Consider the following 24,986-nt stretch of genomic DNA (forward strand, 5'->3'; position numbering starts at 1 on the left):
ACTATTTTTTTCCCTTCCCTCCCTCCATGGTCTTCTTAAGTTTCTCAAGATCCACATATGAGTGAAAACATGATACCTGTCTTTCTCTGACTGACTTATTTCACTCAGCATAATACCCTCCAGTTCCATCCAAGTTGCTGCAAATCTTTCTCATTGCCAAGTAGTATTCCATTGTAGATATAAACCACATCTTCTTTATCCATTCATCAGCCAATGGACATTTAGGCTCTTTCCATAATTTGGCTATTGTTGACAGAGCTGCTGTAAACATTGGGAAAGATGGGTTTACCGTCTTTATTTAAGGGAGACACCAGTGGCGCCTGGGTGGCTCAGTCAGTTAAGTGTCTGACTTCAGCTCAGGTCGTGATCTCACGGTCCGTGAGTTCGAGCCCCGTGTCGGGCTCTGTGCTGACAGCTCAGAGCCCGGAGCCTCTTCGGATTCTGTGTCTTTCTCTCTCTCCCTGCCCCTCCCCCGCTCACGCTCTGTCTCTCTCTGTGTCTCAAAAATAAATAAACATTAAAAAAAACCTTTAAAGGAGACACCAGAGCATTTCAATATCACAAAGAATCTAATAGATTCTGGCTGCTGGCGATCAGAGTGCAAGAGGAGAAATGAACCTTTACTATCAGAGGAAAAACTCTTCCTACGGAGGAGGGAAGAATGGAGATGCCACCACGCATTTGAAGCCAGAGCCCAGGGGGTGGACAAAAGCAGAGATGGGCTCGCCTCCTGAGCGTAAGTGTGGACGGTGGCGGTGGGCGTTCGAAGGCACAGGAAGAGGTTTCGGGTGCTTGGAACAGCTGATGGAAAATAGGAGAAGGGGACAATTTGGGACGCTCAGAAGAGTGACTGGGGAGACTAGAGGAATTTCTAGAAGCTAGCTGAGATGGGAGACCACAAATTAGTGATAGGTCTTCTCTTTGTGGCTTAGGTGGTTTCAACCAGCTATCCTCAGACTCACACACTCAGAGAAGGAGTGAAAAGGAGAGGCAGGTGGGGAGTGTCGATCTAAGGCCGGGGCTTCAAGGGAGGGCCAGGTATTGACCGGAGACAGTGGCTAAGTGATAGACTTGGAGCCCAGCGAGACAGGAGGGATGTGACCACCCGAGGGGCTCGCGGGCAGAGGCTGGGGGGCTCGAGGAAGGAGGATGGGCAGGAGCAGAAAGCAAATGTACTGCAAGGCTTCGGTGGTGAATCAGCGTCAATGGACCTCAGGGAAGTCAAATTCGTGAGTTAATGGAAGTCACGAGCTGGTACAGGACGAGGGTCAACACAGGTGGTTACGTCGCCAGGGACGTGGAGGAAATCGGGAGGGACCGAAGTTCATTATCCATGGCTTTAATTTTTAAAAAGTGGGGTGGGGGGAGGGAGCAGGCAGGCAGGCGGTGGCAGGGATGCAGTGGAGCAGAGGGTGATACAGTTGCAGGACTGGGGACCGGAAGCATACCTGGGAACAAGGGTCGGCAAGTTGTGCCGGGGCCAGGGATGTCACCTCCTGACCCCCAAGATAGGTGTGAGAGGGAAGGGGTACCGCCAAGGGATGAGAAACGTTAGGAATATTCTGGGATACGTTAAGGAGGTCAGCAGGAGTGTCTATCACGGAATTCAGATTCCAGAGGGCACAGAGGAAGAGCGTGGGGGGGGGGGGGGGGGGGGAAGGGAGCACGGAGAAGTGAGCTGGAGGCAAAGAGGGCACGAGGGAGATGGTGATGAGAACCAGAGAAGGCACATGACCTGAGGAGTTGAGCAGGATGGGCCCTGATGGCAATCCCTGGTCTCGTGAGTTCCAGAGAGCTCGAGCCTGGCAGGCCACAGGTAGATGGTGGTGGGCAAGATGGTCAGAGAGGGATGAAGTGTTGCAAAGCGTCATTCTTCTCCAGCAAGCCAAGGGCTCAAGCCTCTAGAGACGGATGCCGCCCTTCTGAGGTTGTGTTAGCTTGGCTCCTTCGAGATGTGGCATAGAAGAAATGCATTAGAGGAAATGTCTCTGAGAGATCGTAGGGAGCCGGAAGAAGCTGGGAAAGCCCCAGATCACAAAGCAGATCTGAGCCCCAAGTAAAGGAGAGAAGGAGGGTCAAGGCTTGGGGGTGAGGGGAAGCACCAGCCAAAGTCACCGTCAGAGGAGCCGACCTCCCAGGACTGGGCCTGCTCCGGTGTCCCTAAAAGGGTCACTGGCCAGAGCAGCCCCCGGTAAGCGTGGCCTTTGGAGGGCGCGCGAGGATGTGTTTCAGGGTGAGGCAGCAGGGACCCTCAGTTACACTCCCTTCAGAGTGGCGGAGGCCCGTCCCCATGACCTCCCCACGACACAGTAGTGTGTGTATGTCAAAGGCAACACTTCTCAAATTGTGTTCTACAGAACCGTTGGCCCATTAGGACCTGTTTGCGAACATCAAAGGGGGTTCCGCGATCAAACCACTTTGGGAAACACTGCAGACCCTCTCTTCCTCAGGGAGGATCGCTATACTTATTGGCGTATTAAGAGTTCTGAGAAGTCCTGTAGTAAAGAAACTTGCTTACATGTTTTAGTTCAGTTTAGTTCCCAGAAGGAACACCCTTGGAAGGTGCCTTCCCTCCCAAGGCTGAGATTCGGAGCTGAGATCCGAGATGGTATGACTGCAACCCACTGAATCGTGTGCTTTCCAACGTCCCTTAGTAACGAGGGAAAAATGAGATCGCGAGCATTAGCTCTCGGGCCCTATCATGTGCCGCTCCTGTGCACACCTGTTGCCAAGCTTTCTCTGAACCATCCTATGTAAAATGTGAACTCTTGCACCCCCCTGGCCCTTCCTACCCTCTTTCCTGCTTTTTCCCTATAGCACGTCTCTGCCACTACCCTACAATTTACTTACGTATTCTGCTTTTGTCTGTAGCACGTGAGCTCCGTGAAGTTCAGGATGTTTGCCTACCTCGTTCATTGATGTTCACCTTGTTCACCCAGGATGGCGCTGGGCACACGCCAGGCACTCCATATACATATTTGCGGAAAAGACGAATGGAATAGATGAGTGATCTGTGTGTATAGGAAAACAAGAGTTCTAGTTTCTTACTCTCTTCGACTGAAATCGGGGTTAAATGACAGTGATAAAGAACTCAAGTAAGGTTTGTGAGCCACATGCCAAAGCTACAGAATGTGGTGAGGTTTCACAAATAGCGAAGAGACCCTATTATGGTTCCAGCCAGTGGAATGGTAACGAAACTCTCCTCTTGCCTCCGCTTCAGACCTCCAAACCATTCCTTCCTACCAATTTAGAAGTTTCTGGAATCCCATGGCCTGGGAGATCTAACACACAGTACGGTGATTAGAGGCGACAAAATTGTATAATAAACCTCAAACTTGCTGGCAGAGTGGATCTGAATTGTTCCCACTCCTAGTAGAAGAAATGATGGTCGCGTGATGGGAACAGAGGTGTTGGCTAACCTTGCGACGGCAATCCTTTTGCAATATAAACGCATCAAATCAATACGCTGTACACTCTCAACTTACACGATGGTATATGTCGATTCTATCTCAATTAAACAAAACAAAACAAAAAATAAAATAAAAGGAAGAGCTCCCTGGCCTGAGTGTGAACAAGCAGAATGTTGGGAGTCAAGCCAAAATAAAATAATACTGAAAGTGAAGCCCGTACTACTATCAGGAAGTTAGGGTGAGCCTGAATTTCTAGTGTTTTTCCTGGGGAAATTCAAATTTCAAGTAATTCTGTGACATACGTGAGGTCCTGCTGGCTGCTATTTTCATTTAAATAGAGGAAATAATCATTAAATAATCATGTAGTGTGTGTGTGTGTGTGTGTGTGTGTGTGCATCCACGGGGCTTTTTTAGGTTTCAGAGTTGACTTGACTACTCGCTGCCTCACCCCGGATGGATCAGTGAGCATCAGACAGTAAGGCACCAAGGTCCTGGGGTCGTAGGGCTGGGGTGGCACCAAATAGCCCAGGCATGTCTCTTGGTCCCAGAGCTGTGCCCAGGAGGCAAGGCTTCCGGGGATGGGTAACTCCCACTCACTCACAGAAGCCTGGGGGATGAGGGGGAGTGAGTGGGGCAAGCCTTGCTTGGGAAGTGCTCACGTTCGGGGTTCCCAATGACACCAAACTCCTCCATGCAGAGGAACATCATCTTCGAGGCAAATTTAATGCTCGACCACATGTTCGTCTGAGCTCTTTTATCTTTGTTTTCCTTTTCTTTTAATAGTATGCTCATTTCTATTTCCATCTCCACAGGTCCACGCTCTGTAGTGAATGGTCACCTCGGACACGTTTCTGGCATTCGTTGACAGGATGGCATTTAACCAACTCTGTGAATGCTAAACCACGGTGTAGGTCTGGTCCCCAAATTAGGTCAATCACAGGTACAGGGACTTGATCCGGAGGAAGTTCATACAGACTTTCCAGCTGGTTCACGTTCCTCCTCTCCATCCACCTTTCTTCCAAGCCACCCCCATGCAGCCCCCCGCCCGCTAATTCCTCCCACTCTCCCAAATCTGGAATCTTCCCGGCCTCCTTCCTCTCTGGCCTCAGACCTCTCACCCCACCCCTGCCTCAGTCAGGGGGTAGCACGTTCCCTCGCCGCCTCTGTAGCCCAGACTTGGCATTGCTTCTGTGGAATTTCCTGGCATCATCTCAGAGCAGGGTCAGCACCTCACGGCTTGCCTAACTCTGGGTTTTCCCCACTGTCAGTTTTCCTCAAATCTCACAGCGGCCCCACACCCACTGGTACTGAGCATTTCGGCAGAAACGCCCTTCCCTGTCCCAAGTGACACCCCTCCGTGGCTTCCTTTGTCCCCCAAGTTCTCTCTCGGGACCCCCCCCCCCCTTCAGCCACAGCTCAGTGTCTCTCAACAATGACAAGGAGAAGCCAAGCACATGCCACTCACTGTGGTTCTCCCCGAGCGTTCTAGATGCCCGGTGGTTTCTGCTGCTGTGGATGAGCCGCTGCAGGGGAGCGCCGGGCCCTGGGGTCCGGACATAGAGCTACCACAGGACCCTTTCTCCTCCACTGCTGGCTGTTACCTGCTCAGAAGAGCCCTCCTGCCACCCCATCTAGTATCACTGGGGAGCAGTGACAACTCAGTTCCCTTATCTAGGGCAGCCAGCCGGACGCCTGTCTAAAGGCCACAGGGAAATCAAAGGCGGGGTCGGGGGGGAACCGGGAGGAGAAAACAACTTCCTGGTTTGGCTCAGAGGCTTGAGAAACACTCTAGGGGTCTGGAGGAGCTTTCGAGCTGCTTTATTTGGGTTACTCCCTGAGACCGGGCACTTGTGGTGTAGACGTAGACCTACCAAGGGCTAAAAGTGGCTTCTCTTGCCCCTCAAGGTCAGGACCGTCTGCTCAGAAGAAAGCCGGTCTCTCAGCTGCCCCCAGGCCATTCCCACAGCAGCTCGGATGGTGGGTCAAGAGGCTGTGCCCTGCCCCCCTGGAACTCGGTCAAGTGGTAAGTCATCCAGTGACGTTCCTGTTGGTGCTTGGGGATGGTTTCGCTTTTGCAAACCTTTGTTTCTCTCCTTGGAGAGAAGGACTCAGTCATCAGCCAGCCCGTCACAGGAAGCTCCTTCACACGGTGAGCAGGCTTTTTGCACACGTAGAAATTAGGACCGGGACTGACTTCGAGGAAACTAGACCACAGTTCTCGGCTCTGTTTAGAGCTCTGTTTTCTCAGATGGTGTCTTCAGACAGGCAAGTCTTGTTTCCACCAGGAGAGCTGAAGTTCTCTGAAGACGTGGAAGGCTTCCTTTTATGCCCCCGGGGTGTCAGCACCGGTTTCAGTCTCCTGAGATGTAGACCTACTATGGGTACAAGGAAGCACCAGGAGAGGGTAAGAATGGCTGCGTGGATGCTAATCCAATTTTTTTTTCCCCCTGCAGGACCACCCAGCTGTATGAAGGGAAGATAATCCTTCACTTCTCCACAGGGCAGGCTGACGATGGCTAATTACACGTTGGCCCCGGAGGATAACTATGACGTCCTCATAGAGGGGGACCTGAATGACGACGAAATAGAAACGTGCCACCCATACGACGCCAAGGTTCTCTTGAGCCGGGTGGTCCCCAGGCTCTTCATCCCCGTGCTCCTGGCTGGACTGCTGGGCAATATCTTGACTGCGCTCATCCTGGTGAAACACAAAGGACTCAGGCGCACGGAAAATGTCTATTTCCTAAACCTGGCAGTTTCGAATTTATGTTTCTTGCTCTCCTTGCCTCTCTGGGCCTACACCGCGTCCCATGGGGGGGTTCTGGGCAGCCCCGTGTGTAAAACTCTCATCGTATTTTCCTCCATAGGCCTGTACAGTGAGGCTTTTTTCAACGTCCTTCTGACCGTGCAAAGGTACCTGGTGTCTTGCAACATGAGAAGGTTTCCCCCGACCAGGACGGTGCGCTGGAACATCGCCTCGACTGTTCCGGCGTGGGGCCTGGCCATGCTGGTCATTTTGCCTGAATCCGTGTTTTACAAACCTCACATGGAGAGCCAGAAATACGAGTGCTTTGTTAGCAGCCCTCCCTTCTTGCCAGCTGATGAGACTTTCGGGAAGCATTTTCTGACCCTGAAGATGAACATCTTGGGCCTTCTTTTCCCACTGTGCGTTCTCACGTTTTGCTACACACGTTTGCGAAAAACGCTGAGCTGTAGGGGGAGGAGGTATGACGCTCACAAGCTCGTGTTTGCCGTAGTGGTTGTTTTCCTTCTGATGTGGGGCCCCTACAATATCGCACTTTTCCTGTCCGCGTTCAGAGAACGTTTCTCCCTGCACGACTGTCAGAGCACCTACCACCTGGACAGAAGCGTTCAGATCGTGAGGATCATCGCCGCCACCCACTGCTGCGTCAACCCCGTGCTCCACGCGGTCCTCGACACCACGTTCCGAAGACACCTCTGCCGCCTGTGCTGTCTGCGGGGTGACAGTCCGCTTCGGGGCGCTGAGGGCTCCGCACAAGATGCGTCAGTGGAAGAACATGACGATTCCACCAGAGTGTAAACAGGCTTCCGTCAACGGCGGGATAAATAAACGTCGGGTTTTGTATTGCTGCATCGTGTGTGTATTTATTTTTACACATCTGTGTCCAAAATAGGATACGAGAAGAGGGGCGCCTGGGTGGCTCAGTCGGTTAAGCGTCAGATTCTTGAGCTCAGGGCATGAGCTCATGGTTCGTGGGTTCGAGCCCCTCATCGGGCTCTGCCCTGCCAGTGCCAGACCTGCCTGGGATCCTCTCTCTCTCCTTCTCTCTCTGCCCCTCCCGTGTGCTCTCTCTCTCTCTCTCTCGCTGTCTCTCAAAATAAATAAAAAATAAACTTAAAAATATTTTTAAAAATAGGATATGAGAAGACAAGTGGGGAGCACTGAATTTGTCTTAGGTGTGCGAGGCAGGCCCTTGGCAAACGTGAGCTCCTCCGCGGCTCAGGGCTTGTCCGTGGGCGTAGACGGCATTTGTCTCATTTCGCCAAGGAGGAAACTAAGGCTCAGAAATTGGTCTAGGCTCACACAGCTAGAAAGTGGCAAGGCTGGGACCCAAATATGACTGCCACTCATTGCAGAATCTATGCTTTGTCCAGCACCCCAAACTTCCAAACACCGGGCAAGAAAACACGTGAAATAAATATGTGCTCTTACAACCAGACCACATTCCAAATTAGAAGCAACCTGTTCATATAAAAGCAATTGTTCAGGCACATTTTCTTGCAGGTAATTAAAAGAACTGGCCGGCTGAAGCTATGGGTAAAGAGGTAAAAGCGACCTGGTCTGTGGAATTCACTAGGTTTTCTTGCTACATGAATAGCCTGCACAAAGTAACTACAGGCAAGAATATTTTCAAGGAAGTTGAGAGGACACTAATTCAGTCCAATCCGAAGTGCGATCTGGCAATACGTGTTATAAGCGATGGGGGTTCAAATCTGTGTTGAGCAGGAAAAGGCTCAGTTGGCCAAATTTACAAAATCTGTAAAAATGGTAAAGTCAATGGTCATTCGCTACCCGTACTCTGTGGGAAATAATTGGAATTTACGATGTGAATTAAACCAGCAGTCTCAACAGTGAGGTTCATTGGCTGCCATGGGCTTACCTATCCTTAATTCTGTGGGTTTTTTTTTTTTTTTTTTTTCAGAAATAAAAATTTCATATCGTGACTCACCCTACCACACAGCAGTTTTGTGGCTTAGCAGTGGCAGATTGCATTCAGGGCCACGACGGAAATTTTTCTGAACAAGAAGGATGGTCCGTATCTACTTTATAGAACACGGAATGGCTTTGAAATCTAAATTTCTCTGCCAAATTCACTATGTTTCTTAATAAACTCAACCTGACGTTACGAGGCAAAATAGCACTTACATATGAAGCATACACTGTAGTAAAGTCACTTGACAACTAATGTTTGAATCACAAGAAACGTCAAGACACTTTACATACGTCCCATGTGAAATCAAAGTTAAGTCAAAGAGAGAGGAGGACCTAGAAAGTGTTATGCTAAGTGAAATAAGTCAGACTCAAGACAAATGTTATAGGACCTCACTCATATGTAGAATCTAAAAATCAAAACAGGGGCACCTGGGTGGCTCAGTTGGTTGAGTGCCCAACTCTTGCTTTCGGCTCAGGTCATGATCTCGAGGTTTGCGAGTTCGAGCCCTGCATCGGGCTCACTGCCGTCAGCTCAGAGCCTGCAGCCTGCTTTGGATCCTCTGTCCCCCTCTCTCTCCCGTGCTTGGGCTCTCCCTCTCTCAAAAATAAATATTTTTTTAAAATGTCTTAAAGGTTTTCACCTTTCCCTATGACCCTTGTAGTCGTCCGTTCACTGTACCTGATGCAATTTATTTAAAATACCAAGTACTCAAAAATCTTTGTGACACCCGGTTTTTCTCACCAGTCCTACTCCCTATTCCCTCGCTCTGCCCTAGAAACACATGCACACGCAAACGCACACCCACACACGGGTACAAGTGCACACACAGACACATGCGCGCACACATACACGAGCACATGCGCACACATGGCACCGATCATGTGAACGACCAGCCAGATGCCCCTGAGAAAGCCAGCTGCCGGGCCTGTCTTTTGGCTCCAGACCAGCAGGCCCCGAACCCAAAACTCCAGGCGCTGAACCTGGAAAACACAAGCAAGGACAGGCCCAGCTGTGCTCATATTCGATCAGACACAGGATTTCAGTATAAAATTCTAGAGAAGATGAAAGGATGCCTTCTAAGGAATGAAAACCGACAGCCTTTCTCATTTCCTTTATTGCCGGGATGACCGCTGAGGGCCGCGAAAGCAGGTGACTGGCTGGGAAGGGGGACAGCCCAGCGCCTCAGGCGGGGCTGAGAGCCGGGCGGGCCTGGGATGCCGCAGGAGGGGAGGCCACGGAGTCTGCGGGTGGGTTTACCTCCTCAGGAAGGCGCAGGCTTCCAGAAGCGCTGTGGGACACACCAAAGCAGAAGAGTCAGTAACTGATTTCTTTTAATCAATAGATCAATCAAGGAGGGCACTAAGAAACAGACCCTCCCCTGCCTTCGGCGGTGCCGGCTCACTTGTCTCCCTGTGCCTTACTCCTCAGGCCAGCCCAGCCACTCGGGCCCTGGCTAACCCGGGTGATGTCCCGCCCTGGCCCAACCGACACAGCCCCCACCCCGTTTGTCTCTAACGGAACCAACTGTCACCCTCAAGTTCACGTGACACGATGGTCCTCTCACTTCTGAAATGTGGGCAACCCACGCCCTCGTCTTTATGCAGATCTGTCTCCACTCGTGTTCACCCAGCCCTTCACAAATACTCGCGGGGCCCTGCTTTGCGTGAGTCACCGCGCTAAGTGCTGGGGGCTCGGCAGGGACACACAGGCCCTGCCCTCAAGGGGCAGGCAGTCTGTGCAATCCTGAGCTGGCTGCTCCCAAGAATAGCCCTACAGCCTCTTTCTCAAAATGTCGTCGGTGCTAGGACCACCCGACCACGATCCCGAGACGCCGGGTGGTAAAGGACAGTGACGCTATTGACGTTTGGGCCCAGGCAATTCTTCATCGAGAAGGCCGTCCCGTGCTTTGTTTGGTAGTATCCCTGGCTTCTGCCCCCCAGACACCAGCAGCACCCCCCTAAGTTGTAAGAATCAAAAACACCTCCAAGCGTTGCCAGATGTCCCCTCGGTGTGGGGCAGGGGAACTGTGCCTGGTTGGGAACAGCTGATACAGAGATTCTTGGCCCCGCCCCACCCCTGGACCACCCCACCCGATGCCTCCAGCTGTCTGGACGAGGTGCCAGAAATAAGACTTTGGGTGATTCCCCGCCCGGCCTCCCCCCGGCACAGGGGAGGCAGTGCCCGTTGAAATTTTAGAATCACCGCCTGGAGCCTTACAATGCTCTGCGATGTCTTAGAAATGTTTTTGGAGGGCCAAGTTATGTGTCAATATGTTTTCCTGGCTAAGATACTTTCCGAGAATTTGTAGTCTCGACAGTTGGCATATATGGTAATTGTCTAGAGACCGGGGTTTGTCCTTTCTGAATACATACATGTATACACATACATATATATGTATGCAGGTGTGTATACTTACATATAGATACACACACGCTTCATTCTACTGAATACAATGAATTCTCAGTGTCTAAAACCTCCCTGACAGGCACTTACAATCAGGATTATAAAAACTTAGCATATTATCTACTGCTTTACTTTTCCTGAGTGTTTCCACCCCATCAGTGAGGCTGTAACTTCCCGAGGTCGGGGGATATCGCATTGCCTTCACATTTTTTTCCCCATCTTCCCTCCTGGAATGCTGTTTGGCCCTCCAACCTTGCCCTTCACGCGCGATGGTTTCTCCAGGACGTCCTACTTACGGGAGGTTGAGCACTGTCTCAGATTACCAACGGCCGTGACATATGCCGATCCCAAATATTCTTCGTACGTCGTTTTGCCTTGGAGTTTGGCCAGGCACTCGGTGTTGTCATTGAACAGGAGGTTTTTGGTTTCGGACCGGAACAGGCAAAACTCACTCGGGCATTTGTCTCCGTTTGTTCCAAACCGAGTCTGTACCAAAAGGGCAGACAAGTAAGCGAGTCACCGAGGGAAACAGGAGAACGTGTGGACCAGGAGAGGCCAAGGACATTCCTTCCCGCCAGGCTCAGCCCTGAGTTCTGGAGCTGAGTTCTGGAGTCCTTCCACTGCCTCAGCTGAGCCTCCTGCCACCCCCGTGTCATCCCGCAGCCCATGCCCCGGGTGGCCGACCCACCAGGCAGGGCCTGGGCCCCCCCACTACCTCTGACCCACCTCCCACCAACGTCCCCTCCTTGTTAATCTGTGGTCTCTTCCCTTAGAACCTCTGGGTGGCCAGGTGACAGCTGAGGATTTCCGAGATCACCTACAGCATTCCCACAGGCCAGCTCTCCTGGAGAAACTGCCTGCATCGGAGATCTTCTCTGCCACTGAGCAGGTCATTGCCTTGGGCGGGCCGCTCAGCCTCCCGTGGCCATAGATGCTCCTCTATGCCCAGGAGTCAGAGCAAAACACCTCGATGATTAAAGACCTCTTATCAGCCCCAGTGAGTGTGCCAACAGTGAGATTACTGCGCCTTTTATTACCAGGCCGGGGTACTGTCTTTAAAGCACACTTAAGACGCATGGGGTTTTAATACAAAACTAGAAGCTCTAGAAGAGAATCCCAGGGGCGCCTGGGTGGCTCAGTCGGTTAAGCATCCGACTTCGGCCCAGATCGTGATCTCACGGTTCGTGGGTTCGAGCCCCGCGTCGGGCTCTGTGCCGTCAGCTCGGAGCCCGGAGCCTGCTTTGGATTCTGTATCTCCCTCTCTCTCTGCCCCTCCCCGCTCATGCTCTGTCTCTGTCTCTCTCTCTCTCCAAAATAAATAAACGTTACAAAATATTTTTAAAAAACAAAAGAGAATCCCAGACTTTAAGGAAATTGCACAGTTTGCTTCAAACCACTTTCCACAGACAGCCTTCAATCTATGGGAGTTCTGGGTCTGTTGTTGTCCTTCGAGATTACAAAGGCAGATGCCTCTGCTGTTCTCACGGAGACTCCGGGCAGCTCCTCAGCATGAAGCCAACACATGAAGCCACGGGCGCCAGGCAGAGGGACAAGACAGAAGGGCCGTGGGTAGGCGGCTTTACCTACAACCGCCCCGCCCCCCCAAGAACCCAACCAGTTAAGAAAGGGCCGGAGGCCCTGGGGATCCGCACCTGCTGTTCGAGCAGCACCTGCTCCAGGTGTTGAGCCTTATCTTCCCGAGACACCACGCCGTGGTTCGGAGCCCTGGCCAGGTGGCACCTCTCCGCCTCCTTCACAGACTTCCGGGTGCCGTCCAGGCACAGCAGCTCAAAGTCCTCCAGCTTCAAATCCTTAGCCCATGCCTCAGAGCTCCCTCCTGGGGATAGAAAAGAGGCGGCATCAGCCACGGCTGTCCAGCTTAGTCAAAGGTCCGCCCTGGGTGGGCTGGACGAGTCCACCGGCCTCTTGAAACGCGCACAGGCGGGTCTCAGTGACGCGAGAGAGAAGGAAGGAAGCTTTGTCGGCACCGACGATACGAACTTCCAACATCTCAAACGTTAGGGCTGCTTCCATTCAAGGGAGTTAGGAGTCCACAACCAAAGAGAGGGAATCGACATGTTCTACAATGTGGATGGGCCTTGAAAACACGATGCCAAGTGAGAGAAGCCAGTCTCAGAAGGCCACACGGTTCCATTTGTGTGAAATGTCCAGAGCAGGCCAATCTACAGAGACAGAAAGCGAGCTGAAGGTTGCCAGCTCTGGAGGAGAGGGGGAGAGCACAGGGTCACCTTATGGGCTTGCGTGAGTATTCTAGAATCGGACTGTGTGGGTGGGTCACACAGCTCCATGAATGTGCTGGAGACCACTGAATCGCACACTTTGAACGGACGGATTTCATGGCATGAATTATCTCTCAATAGAGCTGTTGATTTTTTTAAAAAGAAAACCTTCCATCTATGCCATATTTTCTAGTGAGCTCCAGAAAAAGAACCATCTGGTTTATGTCCAAGAAGAAATTGCTTTCTCCTTCCTTTCGTGTTCGAATGGTCTTACTGTCACTAGGAAAAGGTGAGGAACCTCTATACATTTCTCAAATATGTTCAGTCAATTCCCATAAAACGCAGTTGTGAAATCCCAAAGAAATTTACAGACAATTAAATCTGACATCACTCTAGGGGATCAAGAGTCCCCTGATTGAGATGAGCACTTGAGAAGTATACAGAAGTGTTGAATCCCTATACTGTGTATCTGAAACTGTTATCACACTGGATGTTAATTATCCTTCAGTATAAAAAAAAAAAAAAAAGCTGACATCAGTCTGATCCTTGGACATCACTTGGAGTGACGGTTCACAAATCCAAAATGTAATTGTATGCATGTCTGAGAGTGTGCAAATACAGGTTCGTTGCTCAGACCCCTGCGTCTCTCTTTCCGCTCGCTCTCCTCAAAAAAAGGGGCGCCTGGGTGACTCAGTCAGTTGAGCATGGGACTGTTGATTTTGGCTCGGGTCATGATCCCAGGGTCATGGGATCGAGCCCTGCGTCAGTCTCCGTGCTGAGTATGTAGCCTGCTTATGAGGCCCTCTCTCTCTCTTTCTCTCTCTGCCCCTCTCCCCAGCTTGCATGCTCTCTCTCTCTCTCTCTAATTTAAAAAAAAAAATTTAAAAACACTTCATCCATTCTCTTGGCTTTGTCTATTTGACACTGAGATCATTCCAAATTTATATGGCTGTCCTCAGTCCATCTCCATGGAGAGGGGCAGGAGGAGGGGAGAGGGGCTGTGAGTGCCGATGTTTGAAAGACAGAGGCAGGAAGTCCCAGGTGGCTCTTCCTCAGGGGATGAAGTGGCAAGTTATCTGCTGGGGGCCGTGGGGGCCGAGTGGGGCCGCAGTTCGGAAGGCAGCCGGATGTACGGCGGCGGAAGTTGGCAATTATCACCATTTATCTTCCATTATCTCTATCTGCCTGTGACTTTGTCTCCAGTGACTCCCAAGGAGTTTCCAGACTGAGGGCTCCCACGAGGTCCCAATGAAGGCCCTGACTTCCTTTTTTTAAAAAGGGAAGTTTGGGGCACCTGGGGGTTCAGTCGGTGAAGCGTCCGACTTCGGCTCAGGTCAAGATCTCGCAGCTGGAGAGTTCGAGCCCCGCGTCGGGCTCCGCGCTGACAGCTCGGAGCCCGGAGCCTGCTTCGGATTCTGTGTCTCCTTCTCTGCCCCTCCCCCACTCACACTCTGTCTCCGTCTCTCAAAAATAAATAAACATTTAAAAAAAGGAAATTGTATTCATTGTATTTGCGCATATCAATTTTTCTTTCTTTCATTTTTTTTTTTTTTTTTTTTTTGGTAGCATCCACACTCAGTTGTCCATGTAGGAACAGGCAGACGGTGTGCTTCGTGGGTGACTAGACAACGCCAGGGAGACATTTGTTACTGAGCACGGCTGGTGTGTGTTTGTGTGCATGTGTGCGTGTCCGAGAGAGAGTGAGACAGAGGGAACTTGGTTTCAAAGTCAACGTGACACTCACAGGTACACCCTGTTGTATATGAGGTAAAGGATTTTGGAATGAACTTGATCCAAAGCCTGGAAAAGGTTCTAATAGCTTCCCGACTGCACATCTGAATACTGGGATGTATTCACCCACCATTCGTGTTCTGCAGAACAGTGGAGTCTTTCACAAAGGCGACGTCTCCAGCCTTCTCAGCCAGGCACCTAAAATGTTCCAGAAAATAAACACATTGCCCGAGAAGAAAAACTATTAGGGTTTTCATAAATATTTGTCATATGCGTGGCACAGACGAAAACAAATATTCCTGGAACTTAGGATTTAAAATGGTAGCTTGAACACACATGTGAACCTTCCCTGCTTCTAAGATCCCAATAAAATACCATTAGTGAGATTTTTTTTTTTTACAGTAGTGAGATTTTTTTTTTGTAAGTCATAAACCATGAGCAAGAGGAGGGCAGGAGGGAGAGAAGATAATATGACCATGTTTGGAAGGTGGAGAGCAAATCAATGAGCAGTGATTTCCCCAGCAGAGCAGAGAACAGCGGTACCATAAGCCGGAAATGTAGGAAGCCCAGAAGAAAACGGATGTGCACTGCAGAACTCCAGAAAGACTCATCAGTTAGAAGGACCAGGCACCCCTGAGAGTGGCTGACACAGGAGGACTGGGCAGGTACCCTCCTATCCCATGCACCTGGGAGAGCACTCCCCCTCCCCCCACCCAGCAGAAGACTGAAGGTTTGTTCACAGGAACTTGAACCTGAACAACACTACGGACAGACAGCCAAGCACCGCAGAGGGCAGAGGCCCAACACTAAAATCAGAAAGGGGATTGAAAGGGGCTACTGGGTGGCCCTTCGGCCCTCGTCGGTTAAGCATCTGACTTCAGCTCAGGTCATGATCTCACAGTTCGTGGGTTCGAGCCCCTGTCGGGCTCTGTGCTGACAGCTCAGAGCCTGGAGCCTGCTTCGAATTCTGTGTCTCCCTCTCTCTCTGTCCCTCCCCTGCTCACGCTCTGTCTCTCGCTCTCAAAAAATAAATAAAACATTTTTTAAAAAAAAGAAAAGAAAGGGGATTGAAAATCTCTATTCTGGAAGATTAAGTCATAGCCCCTTGCCCCTACTCAGCCTCCCGAGAAGCATACAGGGTGATTCTTTCTCTGGAGAAGCTGATCAACCCAAGGAAAACGCCTATCAATTCTGATATTTGATGCCCCACAGTGAAATGACACAAACCAACTGCACCACAGGTGAGGCCCCTACTTGCCAAGATGTGGTAACTGATGCAGAACTGTGACAGTGCCATTATTTCCTTCTTAAATAGGGACAAAGGGCCAGAAACCGCTGGATAGTTGAAGAAATACCAGAAAAAATAAATGGAGACCAAAGCAATACTCAGAAAATACAGAGACAATATGGGAGAGAGAATAACACTTTTTTTAAAAAAACGACAATGAATGTCTTTAAAGGGATGAGAGAAGGGGCAGCATTCATGAAACAAGAATGCAAAGTCTGAAAAAGGAGCAGTCGGAACAAAGAGTTCTTAGAAAGTAAAAAAAGAAAAAATCATCATCATAAAAATTCTTAAAAACGATAGAACAATTAGAAGGTTAAGCTGAGCAAATATCCCAGAAACTGGAAGTTAAAGAAAAGCAATTATGAAAAAATAAATAAGAAGAAAATGAGATGCTAACCCAGGAGTCTGTAATTTACGAATCAAAGTTTAAAGAGAAACCAGAGAAAACAGCATAGGAATCGTCAAAAAATAATGAAGTAAAATTTCCCAGAACGGAACAACTTGAGCTTCCAGATGAAATGGGCCCACCAATGGCCCAATCCCAAAGGATGAAAAGGAGACCCACGTACAGAAATATTAGTGTGAAGTTTCAGAATACTGGAGGTTAAAAGAAATCATGTTTTTAAAAACTCAGAAACTTTGTAAGAAACTCGTTTTCGAAACATGTTACATTGGATAAAACCCCAGATGAATTTTTCCTAAACGTATTTTTCATTACCGCTAAATCTCTGTACATTTAGAGAGAAATACACATATAAGAGAGATGTGTTAGGTGTCTGATTTCTTCACTCTTCACAAAATATCCTTTGCATAGACTTGTGTGTCCAGGATGCTTTCTAAGCCTTCTAAAGCTTATTCTCTCAGGAAATTATACATAAAGTATTCCAAATTCAAAAGTAGAGTTTCTTCAAGAAGAAAGTGTCATATACAAAGAATCAGAAATCCAAAGTGGTATCCGATTTCTCAACAGAAACTCTAGACTTAGAAGACAATGGATCAACGCATTTAATTTTTTGAGCTTGCTGTATATTCTGTCTTTCTGCTAAATTGTGGATAGGTTTTTCACAAATCTTCCTTCCTTCTCCTTTTACTGTGTCTATGCTGTTAATCTGGTCAATTGCATGGCTAGTTTCAACTGCTGTGTTTTTTCCCTTTCCAGAAGTTCTGTTTATTCTTCTATTAAAAGAAATACTACCTTGTTTTTTCTGCTGGATTTTGCTTCTGGTAGCTTTCCCGCTGTGTGTTGGTTAATATTATTATAATTATTTTTTATTGTGTACTGCTCATCATTATTGAGACAGGATTTCTGAGCAGTCTTTGGAGGCCTACCATGAAAGTGCGGTCTTCCAGGCATGTTTCTAGAGGGACCACTAGGCTGGGATCTTTTCTTTTTTAATGTGTATTTGTTTATTTTTATTTTTTGAAAGAGAGAGAGACAGAGAGAGAGAGACAGAGCACGAGCGGTGGAGGGGCAGAAAGAGAGGGGGACACAGAATCCGAAGCAGGCTCCTGGCTCTGAGCTGTTGGCACGAAGCCCGACGCGGGGCTCAAACTTGCAAACCGCAAGATCGTGACCTGAGCCAAAAGTTGGACACTTAACCGACTGAGCCACCAGGTGCCCTGGGGTCATTTTTAAAGATATTTGTGAGTCGAGAATTTCTGGACCATCCTAGGGGATACAAGTTTGAGCTACAAATCCACGCAGAAGCTGGCTCATGGTTTCAGGTTCTCAGGGGGGTGGTATGCCTTCTCCCTCCCTGTTCTCCTCGTCATCCAGCAACTTGATGCCCTGTAGGAGCGGAAGTTACTTCTGGTTCATTCCTACCTTAAAGGTGTAGGTAACCTCCAGGTTCATGTCTGTCATGAAGGTAAATGTCCTGAGGAAAAAGTGGGCACTTAGCTCTCTCTGAATTCTTAGTCTCCCTTAGATTTTAGTCTAATAATCCTTTACTACTTTGTCAGTTATTCAATACTCTTTTTTTTTTCAACGTTTATTTATTTTTGGGACAGAGAGAGACAGAGCATGAACGGGGGAGGGGCAGAGAGAGAGGGAGACACAGAATCAGAAACAGGCTCCAAGCCATCAGCCCAGAGCCTGACGCGGGGCTCGAACTCACGGACCGCGAGATCGTGACCTGGTTGAAGTCGGACGCTTAACCGACTGCGCCACCCAGGCGCCCCAGTTATTCAATACTCTTAAGAACACGTGTGTGAGGGTACAGCTGGGTGGCTCAGTCAGTGAAGTGTCCAACTTCAGCTCAGGTCATGATCTCACCGTTTGTGGGTTCAAACCCCGTGTCAGGCTCTGTGCTGACAGCTCAGAGCCTGGAGCCTGCTTCGGATTCTGTGTGTGTGTGTGTGTGTGTGTGTGTGTGTCTGTCCCTCCCCTGCTGGTGCTCTGTCTTTCTCGCTCTCAAAAATAAATAAAAATATTTCTTAAAAATGTTTTTTAAAAAAGAACGTGTGGGGGCGCCTGGGTGGCGCAGTCGGTTAAGCGTCCGACTTCAGCCAGGTCACGATCTCGCGGTCCGGGAGTTCGAGCCCCGCGTCGGGCTCTGGGCTGATGGCTCAGAGCCTGGAGCCTGCTTCCGATTCTGTGTCTCCCTCTCTCTCTGCCCCTCCCCCGTTCATGCTCTGTCTCTCTCTGTCCCAAAAATAAATAAACGTTGAAAAAAAAAAAAATTAAAAAAAAAAAAAAAAAAAAGAACGTGTGTGTGTGTGTGTGTGTGTGTGTGTGCACGTGTGTACTAATCCAGCATTTTTGCTTGTTTTTAGTGAGAGAATCAGTCAAAATAGCTAACACTGCCATTTCCCAGACATGGAAAGCCTGTCAAAATCCCGAGGGAGAATGTTTTTCAACCTCCACTTAGTTATCCAGCCAAACTAGAAATCATTTCAAAGATAGAAGAAAGACGTTTCCAGACATGTAATACTCAAAACACAGCAAATCCAAGCCACCCCTTCTCAAAAAGATGTGTTCTGTGCCAACAAAACCAAGAAAGCGAAAGATACGGGATCCGGGAAGTGGGCAATTTAACACGAAGTACAACAAAAGGAAATCCCAGAAGGATCATCAAGGGGAATCCCAGGACCACAGAAATCCAGGGGGCCTAGAGAAAACCAGTCCAGACTGGGCAGGAGCAATATTCCCCATCACCTGATGAGCCCCGGCCAGCACTCACTCTGGGTATGTATTGTTAGGAGGTTTACGCTCCTGGCTAGGGGTTTTGAGATGAATTAGTGATTTTTCTTTTTAAGCACAGAAAGTTAAGCAAACAAAAAATGAGACACTGGTTAACTCTAGAGTAAACAGAAACTTTGTACAATAAGGGAAGTACAACCTTATTATACCACATATTTAATAGGAGAATAATATTTACATATCCATGGTCAGGTAAGCACTGAACATGACATAAATTTGTGGGAGGCTAAAAGCAGGTGAAGTTTGTGGATGTGAGCGGAACAGGCACAGGAGAGGCTAGGACCTCTTCTTCCAGAATAGAAAGTCCGCGGAAAATAGCTGATGGTTGAAAATTAAGAACCAGCAATATAAGGACGTTGGTTAGAAATACAGTGGTAACAGGACTTCTGGTCCCAGCTCTCCGTGGGAACAAAAGACAAACCATTTCCTTCCAGTATAAACAGGAATACCAAGGTGTAAGTGTTTCCAGTGAAATAATACCTTCCCACAGGTTTAAGAGAGAAAACCACATGATTCCTTTGGGTTTTTATCGGAAACGTGTCTACTCAATGTTTCTGAGCGGAATCACATCACAACTCTTCCATTTGCAAACGCTTAAAGATATTCTTGTCCGTCTGCAAAATACTTTCATGGGCCACTGAGACGAGAGTAAAAGCTACTTCTGTATCCTCCCATCACTGGAGAAAAGGCTACTGAATTTTATTTTATTTATTTATTTTTTTAACGTTTTATTTATTTTTGAGACAGAGAGAGACAGAGCATGAACGGGGGAGGGGCAGAGAGAGAGGGAGACACAGAATCGGAAGCAGGCTCCAGGCTCCGAGCCATCAGCCCAGAGCCCGACGCTGGGCTCGAACTCACGGACCGCGAGATAGTGACCTGAGCTGAAGTCGGACGCTTAACCGACTGAGCCACCCAGGCGCCCCTGGCTACTGAATTTTATATACTGAAAAGCTCAGGGACACCTGGCTGGCTCAGTCGGTTAAGTGGCCGACTCTTGGTGTTGGCCTAGAGGGTGGCGGCTACAGGAGAGAGAAGTCTTCCCCCTAAAATTGAATTATAGACGGGACTTAAGGGGCCTCGTACTCTCCCCATTTGATTCTGAGGATGAGGACCCTGAGGCCCACTGAGGCCGACCTTGGCCCCAGGCCACAGGGAGGCGCCCGGCTGAGCTGAGGTCAGATGGCACCCTGTCAGCCTCCACTGTCTGCAGTGGCTTATGTGGGAGAGGAACAGTCCATCAGTGGACCTCCAGGCTGCTCCCTGCCTCTGCCGTGACAGGCCATATCTGACCCCTTAGAAATGCACGGCCAAGATGCCAGAGGATGACGGACGAAGGACAAGTCCCTGTCCTGGGGAGGCTCGGCCACGGCACTCACCTGAAAGCCCCAGTGTAGCCAAAGTATCTCTCACTGCTGTTGGGCACACACTTGTTCTCACCCCTTAAGTCGCCAATGCACAGCGCACAGAGATTGGAGTTCGGGTCGGACCCGGGGGCACAGCTCTCACTAAAGAATTCACCTGCGGGGAAGGAACACCAGGTGTCAGCTCTTCCTGCCCGAGTCGACGTGAGAGGCCTTTGCCCAGCAGGCGATGCCACTGGGTCTGGGTTCATTACACGGCCCAGGACAGACAGAACACGCTCACCGTCGCGAACGGCAACACGGACCCACCCACCAAAGGCCCGCCAGAAATCGGAGAAGCTTCTCCCTGTAGGCACCGGCGGGAATCCTGACTGCGGCCGGAGAAAAGAGTCTGTCACTGGACAGAGGGTCCCATGATGACAGCCTCGAGCTGGGGACTCGGCTGAGGAACTTGGTGGCACCCTGCAAGACCTGATTTTCCTTTGCCTCCGAAATAGAAAGCCAGCTTTTGACCCGGGCTCCTGGTCCCTTAGAATAAAGACCGGCCTCCCCCGCCACCCCGTGCCCAGTAGAGCCATGTGGCTAGGGACGCGCCAGGGAGCATCAAGCAGGAATGCTGTGTGCCAGCATCCTGGAAACACCCTTAAAAGACAGTTGGCACCCGCCTTTTGCCTCTTCTTCTCCTTCCCCTCCTTCATTCTGCACATGGAAAGCAGAAGCGGGAACTAGACCTCCACGGGCCATGAGGTGACCTTGAGCATGGAAGCCACATTATCAGAGCCCGGGTTGCTGACACTGTGCTGCTGTCCCAGTAGCTGTGGACAATCCGCCTCTGGATTGCACTTGCACGAGAGGGAAATAAGCCTCTGCCGGTCAGGGTTTTCTCTCCCAGCAGCTTAACCGTAATCTGCACTAGCCCATCGTGTGATTGAACCCGAGTTAGGGAGCCAACATGGATTAATGTGGGTTGAGGAGACAGAACACGATGCGGACAAGAAAGCCCCGCCTCGATGAGCAGCGAGAGCCCGTTTTGAGACGTGTGCAGCCCCCGCCCCCGGAAGAGCCACCCCGCGTGCCAACCTCCAGAGGAGGCTGGGGAGCACCCCGCTAAGGTCCTGGCGGCTTCCCCCCAGCTCGGAGGAGGCCGCGGGGGGTTGTGCAGAGCAACCACAGCGAGCGCTCGCGGTGAGGAGCAGAACCACGTGGAAACCTGCCCGAACCAGGGTCCCTAACCCATCCAAAATGCAGGAGGGCCCCACTCGAGGAGACCCCTGCACGAGAGATGAGCCCCGGCGGGAACATGCCACATACTTCCACGGCACCAGGCCCACAGCAGGTAGGGCACGGGGTGTGAGCCTGGGGTATGGCCGGGACAGAAGGCCCCGGAAGCAGGTGAGCCAGAACCCTGGAGGTCTAATTTGGTTTCCTTGCCATGTGGAGCAAGGAGTCAGCTTCATGAGGCAGGCAGGTGCCTTTCCCCAAGTTAGGAAGCCAGCGCCTAAGAGAAATTCGGATCCAGAGCTCCGAGAGATTAAAAATAATAATAATACTAACATCCGTACTTCTCAGAACCTGCCTCCGTTCTTAGGGTGCAGAGAAACAGACTGATACTCCAGAATTTTTATCTTGGGCTGGGGTGGCTGGGGCATGGGACGTGTTGGCTAGAGACCCACTCAGTTCTCCTGTGACTGTAGGAGGCAGCCACACAGAGAACACGCTCACCCCAAAAGCGGCCCGCGGGCCGCAGTCAGCCTGCACATCCCCGCCCCTGCCCTTCCCTGCGGTTCCACAGCTCGATGTGCCTACCGCCCAGGGTGGCCCACCCACGACCCCCTCAGGCCTCACCAAATTTGCAGGAGCCTGTCTGGCTGAACAGCAGGCCCATGGGGATGTTCCAGCCGGCAGTCCTGTCCACGGCGGTGTGGCAAGACTTCCTGCCTCTCAGAGAATTCCAGGTGATATCCGCATCTGATTTCCTGACAACTGCCACGGCAAGGTACCCTTGAGCAACAGAAGAGCAGGACTTAACCTCCAGGGTGCCTGGCATGGGACTCTAGCGCATCCGTCTGCAACCCAAGCCAAAATAAGTCAAGAAGCATCGCCAGGCGATGATGCCCCCAGATATCCGGCCACCGCCTGAAGCTTCGGCTGCTGTTCTATGGGAAGGTGAGAACGATCTAGGCTATGAACCGAAATAATAAGAAAAGCTGATCCTTCATGTTGATTTATTTTTGAGAGAGAAAGAGACAAAGCGTGAACAGGGGAGGGGTAGAGAGGGAGACACAGAATCCGAAGCGGGCTCCAGGCTCTGAGCCGTCAGCACAGAGCCCAAGGCAGGGCTCGAACCCACAAACTTGGGAGATCGTGACCTCAGCCAAAGTCGGACACTTAACCGACTGACCCACCCAGGCGCCCCAGGAAAAGCGGATCCTTTAAGTGATTGCTAGGGACTGTCCTTGGCCAGGCACACATTGTGAGCTACTAAATTAGACGTGAGCCACTAAGGCAAAAAAAAAAAAAAAAAAAAAAAAAAAAAAAACAAACCACTGAACAAGTGTGACCCCAATAGTGCATAAATCACCAGCTGCAACAGACACTGGGCCACAGCCACGATGGCCACCAGACTAAGTGCTGTGTAGGTGCGGGGAGTGTGTCTGCAAGGACCCCCCCCGTGCCGAGTCCAAACCAGCCCTGCACCGTGAGAGGGTCCACATGGTGGCAATCCCTCTCCTGACGGTGCGTCACTGACGGATTCCAGCCGTAGACAAGTGCAGAGCTCCTCTGGCGCTGAGCAAGCCCAGGCTCCAGCGGGAGGGTGGGGGTAACGCTCAGAGCACGGGATCTAGCCCGGGACACCCGGTTCAAGGCCAGGATCTGCCGCAGTACCGTCCATGGCTGTGAGAACAGTGAAGAACTCTGAGAGTTCTCTGCCAAGTGTGAAGGTCAATATAACATTAATTACAATTACTCGTCTATGAATTATTTGCCTCTTCAAAAGAGCTTACGGCTTCTGTGGCTGTATCTCTTTCTGTGAGGTTTTTTGTTTTTCTTTTAAGTTCCCGGCCGCCTCCTCCTCCTCCTCCTCCAGCAATGAGAACTTACCCATGACCCTGAAATTAGCAGATTCCAACTCACCTTCCACTCGTCTATCCTCACATCGTTCATTATTAGGGATCTGTGATTCTGAAAGGAGCAAAAACAAGCAAAATGTCATTAAACACTCAGCTTTACTGAGAAGCCACAAACTCTTAAATCTCAGCGATGCGGGATCAAATCCGAAGAGACCGTCCAGCAATCCCATGCAGCAGAAAGGCACAGATGCGTGCGTTCTGCAAAAGACACAGACGCAGATGCCACCAATTGGAAATGACCCAAACAACAGCCACCAACTGGAAATGACCCGAACGCCTCTCCCCCATAGGTGGACGAATAACTACAGAATACCATACAGCAGCGAGATTCAATACTCTTTGGATGAATCTCACGGACATAACACTGAGCAACAGACGTACAAAGCACGTGTCTCGCACGGAACGTTTAAAAACAGGCAGATATTGGGGCGCCTGGGCGGCTCAGTCGGTTAAGCGTCCGACTTCGGCTCAGGTCATGATCTCACAGCTCGTGAGTTCAAGCCCCGCGACGGGCTCTGTGCTGACAGCCCAGACCCTGGAACCTGCTTCGGATTCTGTGTCTCCCTCTCTCTCTGCCCCTCCCCTGTTCACGCTCTGTCTCCATCTCTCTCTCAAAAAATGAATAAAAATTAAAAAAAAAATTTTTTTTAAACAGGCAGAATTGATCTGTGCCATTTGAAGTCAGGGGTTACTGCCCTCGCTTGAGTAAGGCGGCTGGTGGCAGGAGGGCGCCGGGGGCCATCTGGAACTTGCCGTGATCGGGGCACTAAGGCATGGGGACCCACCAGTTTGTGACACGTCACTGAGTTGCACTTTTCTGTATGTATATTGTACTTGACTAAAATCCCGTTTTATATGAAGAGGAGGAAACCAATCTGTGCTTTGTCACTTCTCAACACACAGGCCGTGTGGGTAAAGGCCCTTTTCATCCATTCTTGCTCCCCCTCCCCGATTCTCCTGTTTGAATGCGTCCGTCCATCTCAGCCTCTGCCCCTGGACCCACCAAGTGGGGTTACTGCTCCCATGGGCCAGACGGAAGAAACCAGAGAGGACACCCCCCCCCCCCCCCCCCAACACCGACTTACTTTGGTTCTCTGCCAGGACAGGCACCAAACCACACTTGCCCGCGACATAGATCAGTCCTCCATCCAGGCTCAGGGCGTCGGCTTCTCCTTTCTGTAAAACCAAAGCAAATCGTCGGCACCATACAGAGAGGCGCTGCCCCGTCTCGCCTATTTCTAGGCTGTCTGAGAGAATGGCTTTAGGTCAGAGAATGTCAGGTGCCCCGACGAGGTAGCAGAAAGAGACGGGGCCTGTTTGAACTGAGCACCCAAGGAAACACTTGGCACACTCTCGATTATCAGCCCCGCGCACCCTTCGTGCGGTAGCTCCCAATGGACAGATCAGGCACAGGTTGCATTGACCCTCTGTCCCCCAAACGCTCTTGGGACGCCCTCCTGGACCAGCCTCACTCAGTGAGGAGACGGATCCAACAAGCCGCCTTGTCTGGTCTCAGCCCC

The 24,986-nt window shown here is 50.5% G+C and overlaps 2 protein-coding genes and 1 long non-coding RNA gene across 6 annotated transcripts in view; 1 reads left to right on the top strand and 2 right to left on the bottom strand.

Annotated features, from left to right (window-relative positions):
• Positions 1-457: 457 nt before the first annotated feature.
• Positions 458-5,316, bottom strand: LOC123605578. Of its 2 annotated transcripts, none has more exons than XR_006715816.1 (4): positions 4,249-5,316; positions 2,851-3,011; positions 2,519-2,649; positions 458-801 (listed from the first exon to the last, which is right to left on the bottom strand). It is a non-coding gene; the product is annotated as an uncharacterized LOC123605578 (long non-coding RNA). The 2 variants fall into 2 exon arrangements; XR_006715817.1 differs by having other exon boundaries at positions 459-801; positions 4,876-5,316.
• A 4-nt stretch (positions 5,317-5,320) lies between these two features.
• Positions 5,321-7,018, top strand: CCRL2 (C-C motif chemokine receptor like 2). 3 transcript variants are annotated; one of them, XM_045492642.1, is made up of 2 exons: positions 5,321-5,433; positions 5,864-7,018. In XM_045492642.1, exon 2 carries the CDS (start codon positions 5,923-5,925, stop codon positions 6,970-6,972), a length of 1,050 nt encoding a protein of 349 aa, XP_045348598.1. In that variant the 5' UTR covers positions 5,321-5,433; positions 5,864-5,922; the 3' UTR covers positions 6,973-7,018. The 3 variants fall into 3 exon arrangements, with proteins under 3 accessions (XP_045348598.1, XP_045348599.1, XP_045348600.1); XM_045492643.1 differs by lacking the exon at positions 5,321-5,433 and adding an exon at positions 5,442-5,559; XM_045492644.1 differs by lacking the exon at positions 5,321-5,433 and adding an exon at positions 5,570-5,675.
• Positions 7,019-9,203: 2,185 nt separating this feature from the next.
• The window catches only part of LTF (lactotransferrin), a 31,969-nt gene continuing 16,186 nt past the window's right edge, over positions 9,204-24,986 (bottom strand). Inside the window, exons 10-17 of the mRNA XM_045492646.1 lie at positions 24,552-24,642; positions 23,471-23,518; positions 22,181-22,336; positions 20,351-20,492; positions 14,612-14,679; positions 12,163-12,347; positions 10,807-10,996; positions 9,204-9,395 (exon numbers count right to left, since the gene is read on the bottom strand). Coding sequence (XP_045348602.1) covers positions 9,361-9,395; positions 10,807-10,996; positions 12,163-12,347; positions 14,612-14,679; positions 20,351-20,492; positions 22,181-22,336; positions 23,471-23,518; positions 24,552-24,642 — 915 coding nt within the window. The 3' untranslated portion in view covers positions 9,204-9,360. The remainder of the gene's footprint in view (positions 9,396-10,806; positions 10,997-12,162; positions 12,348-14,611; positions 14,680-20,350; positions 20,493-22,180; positions 22,337-23,470; positions 23,519-24,551; positions 24,643-24,986) is intronic.

The sequence above is a fragment of the Leopardus geoffroyi genome, chromosome A2 (assembly GCF_018350155.1).
Source record: "Leopardus geoffroyi isolate Oge1 chromosome A2, O.geoffroyi_Oge1_pat1.0, whole genome shotgun sequence".
Classification (NCBI taxonomy): domain Eukaryota; kingdom Metazoa; phylum Chordata; class Mammalia; order Carnivora; family Felidae; genus Leopardus; species Leopardus geoffroyi.

What these genes read in the sequence shown, in the direction of transcription:
- CCRL2 (XM_045492642.1), top strand. Translation starts at nt 5,923, where the DNA reads ATGGCTAATTACACGTTGGCCCCGGAGGATAACTATGACGTCCTCATA.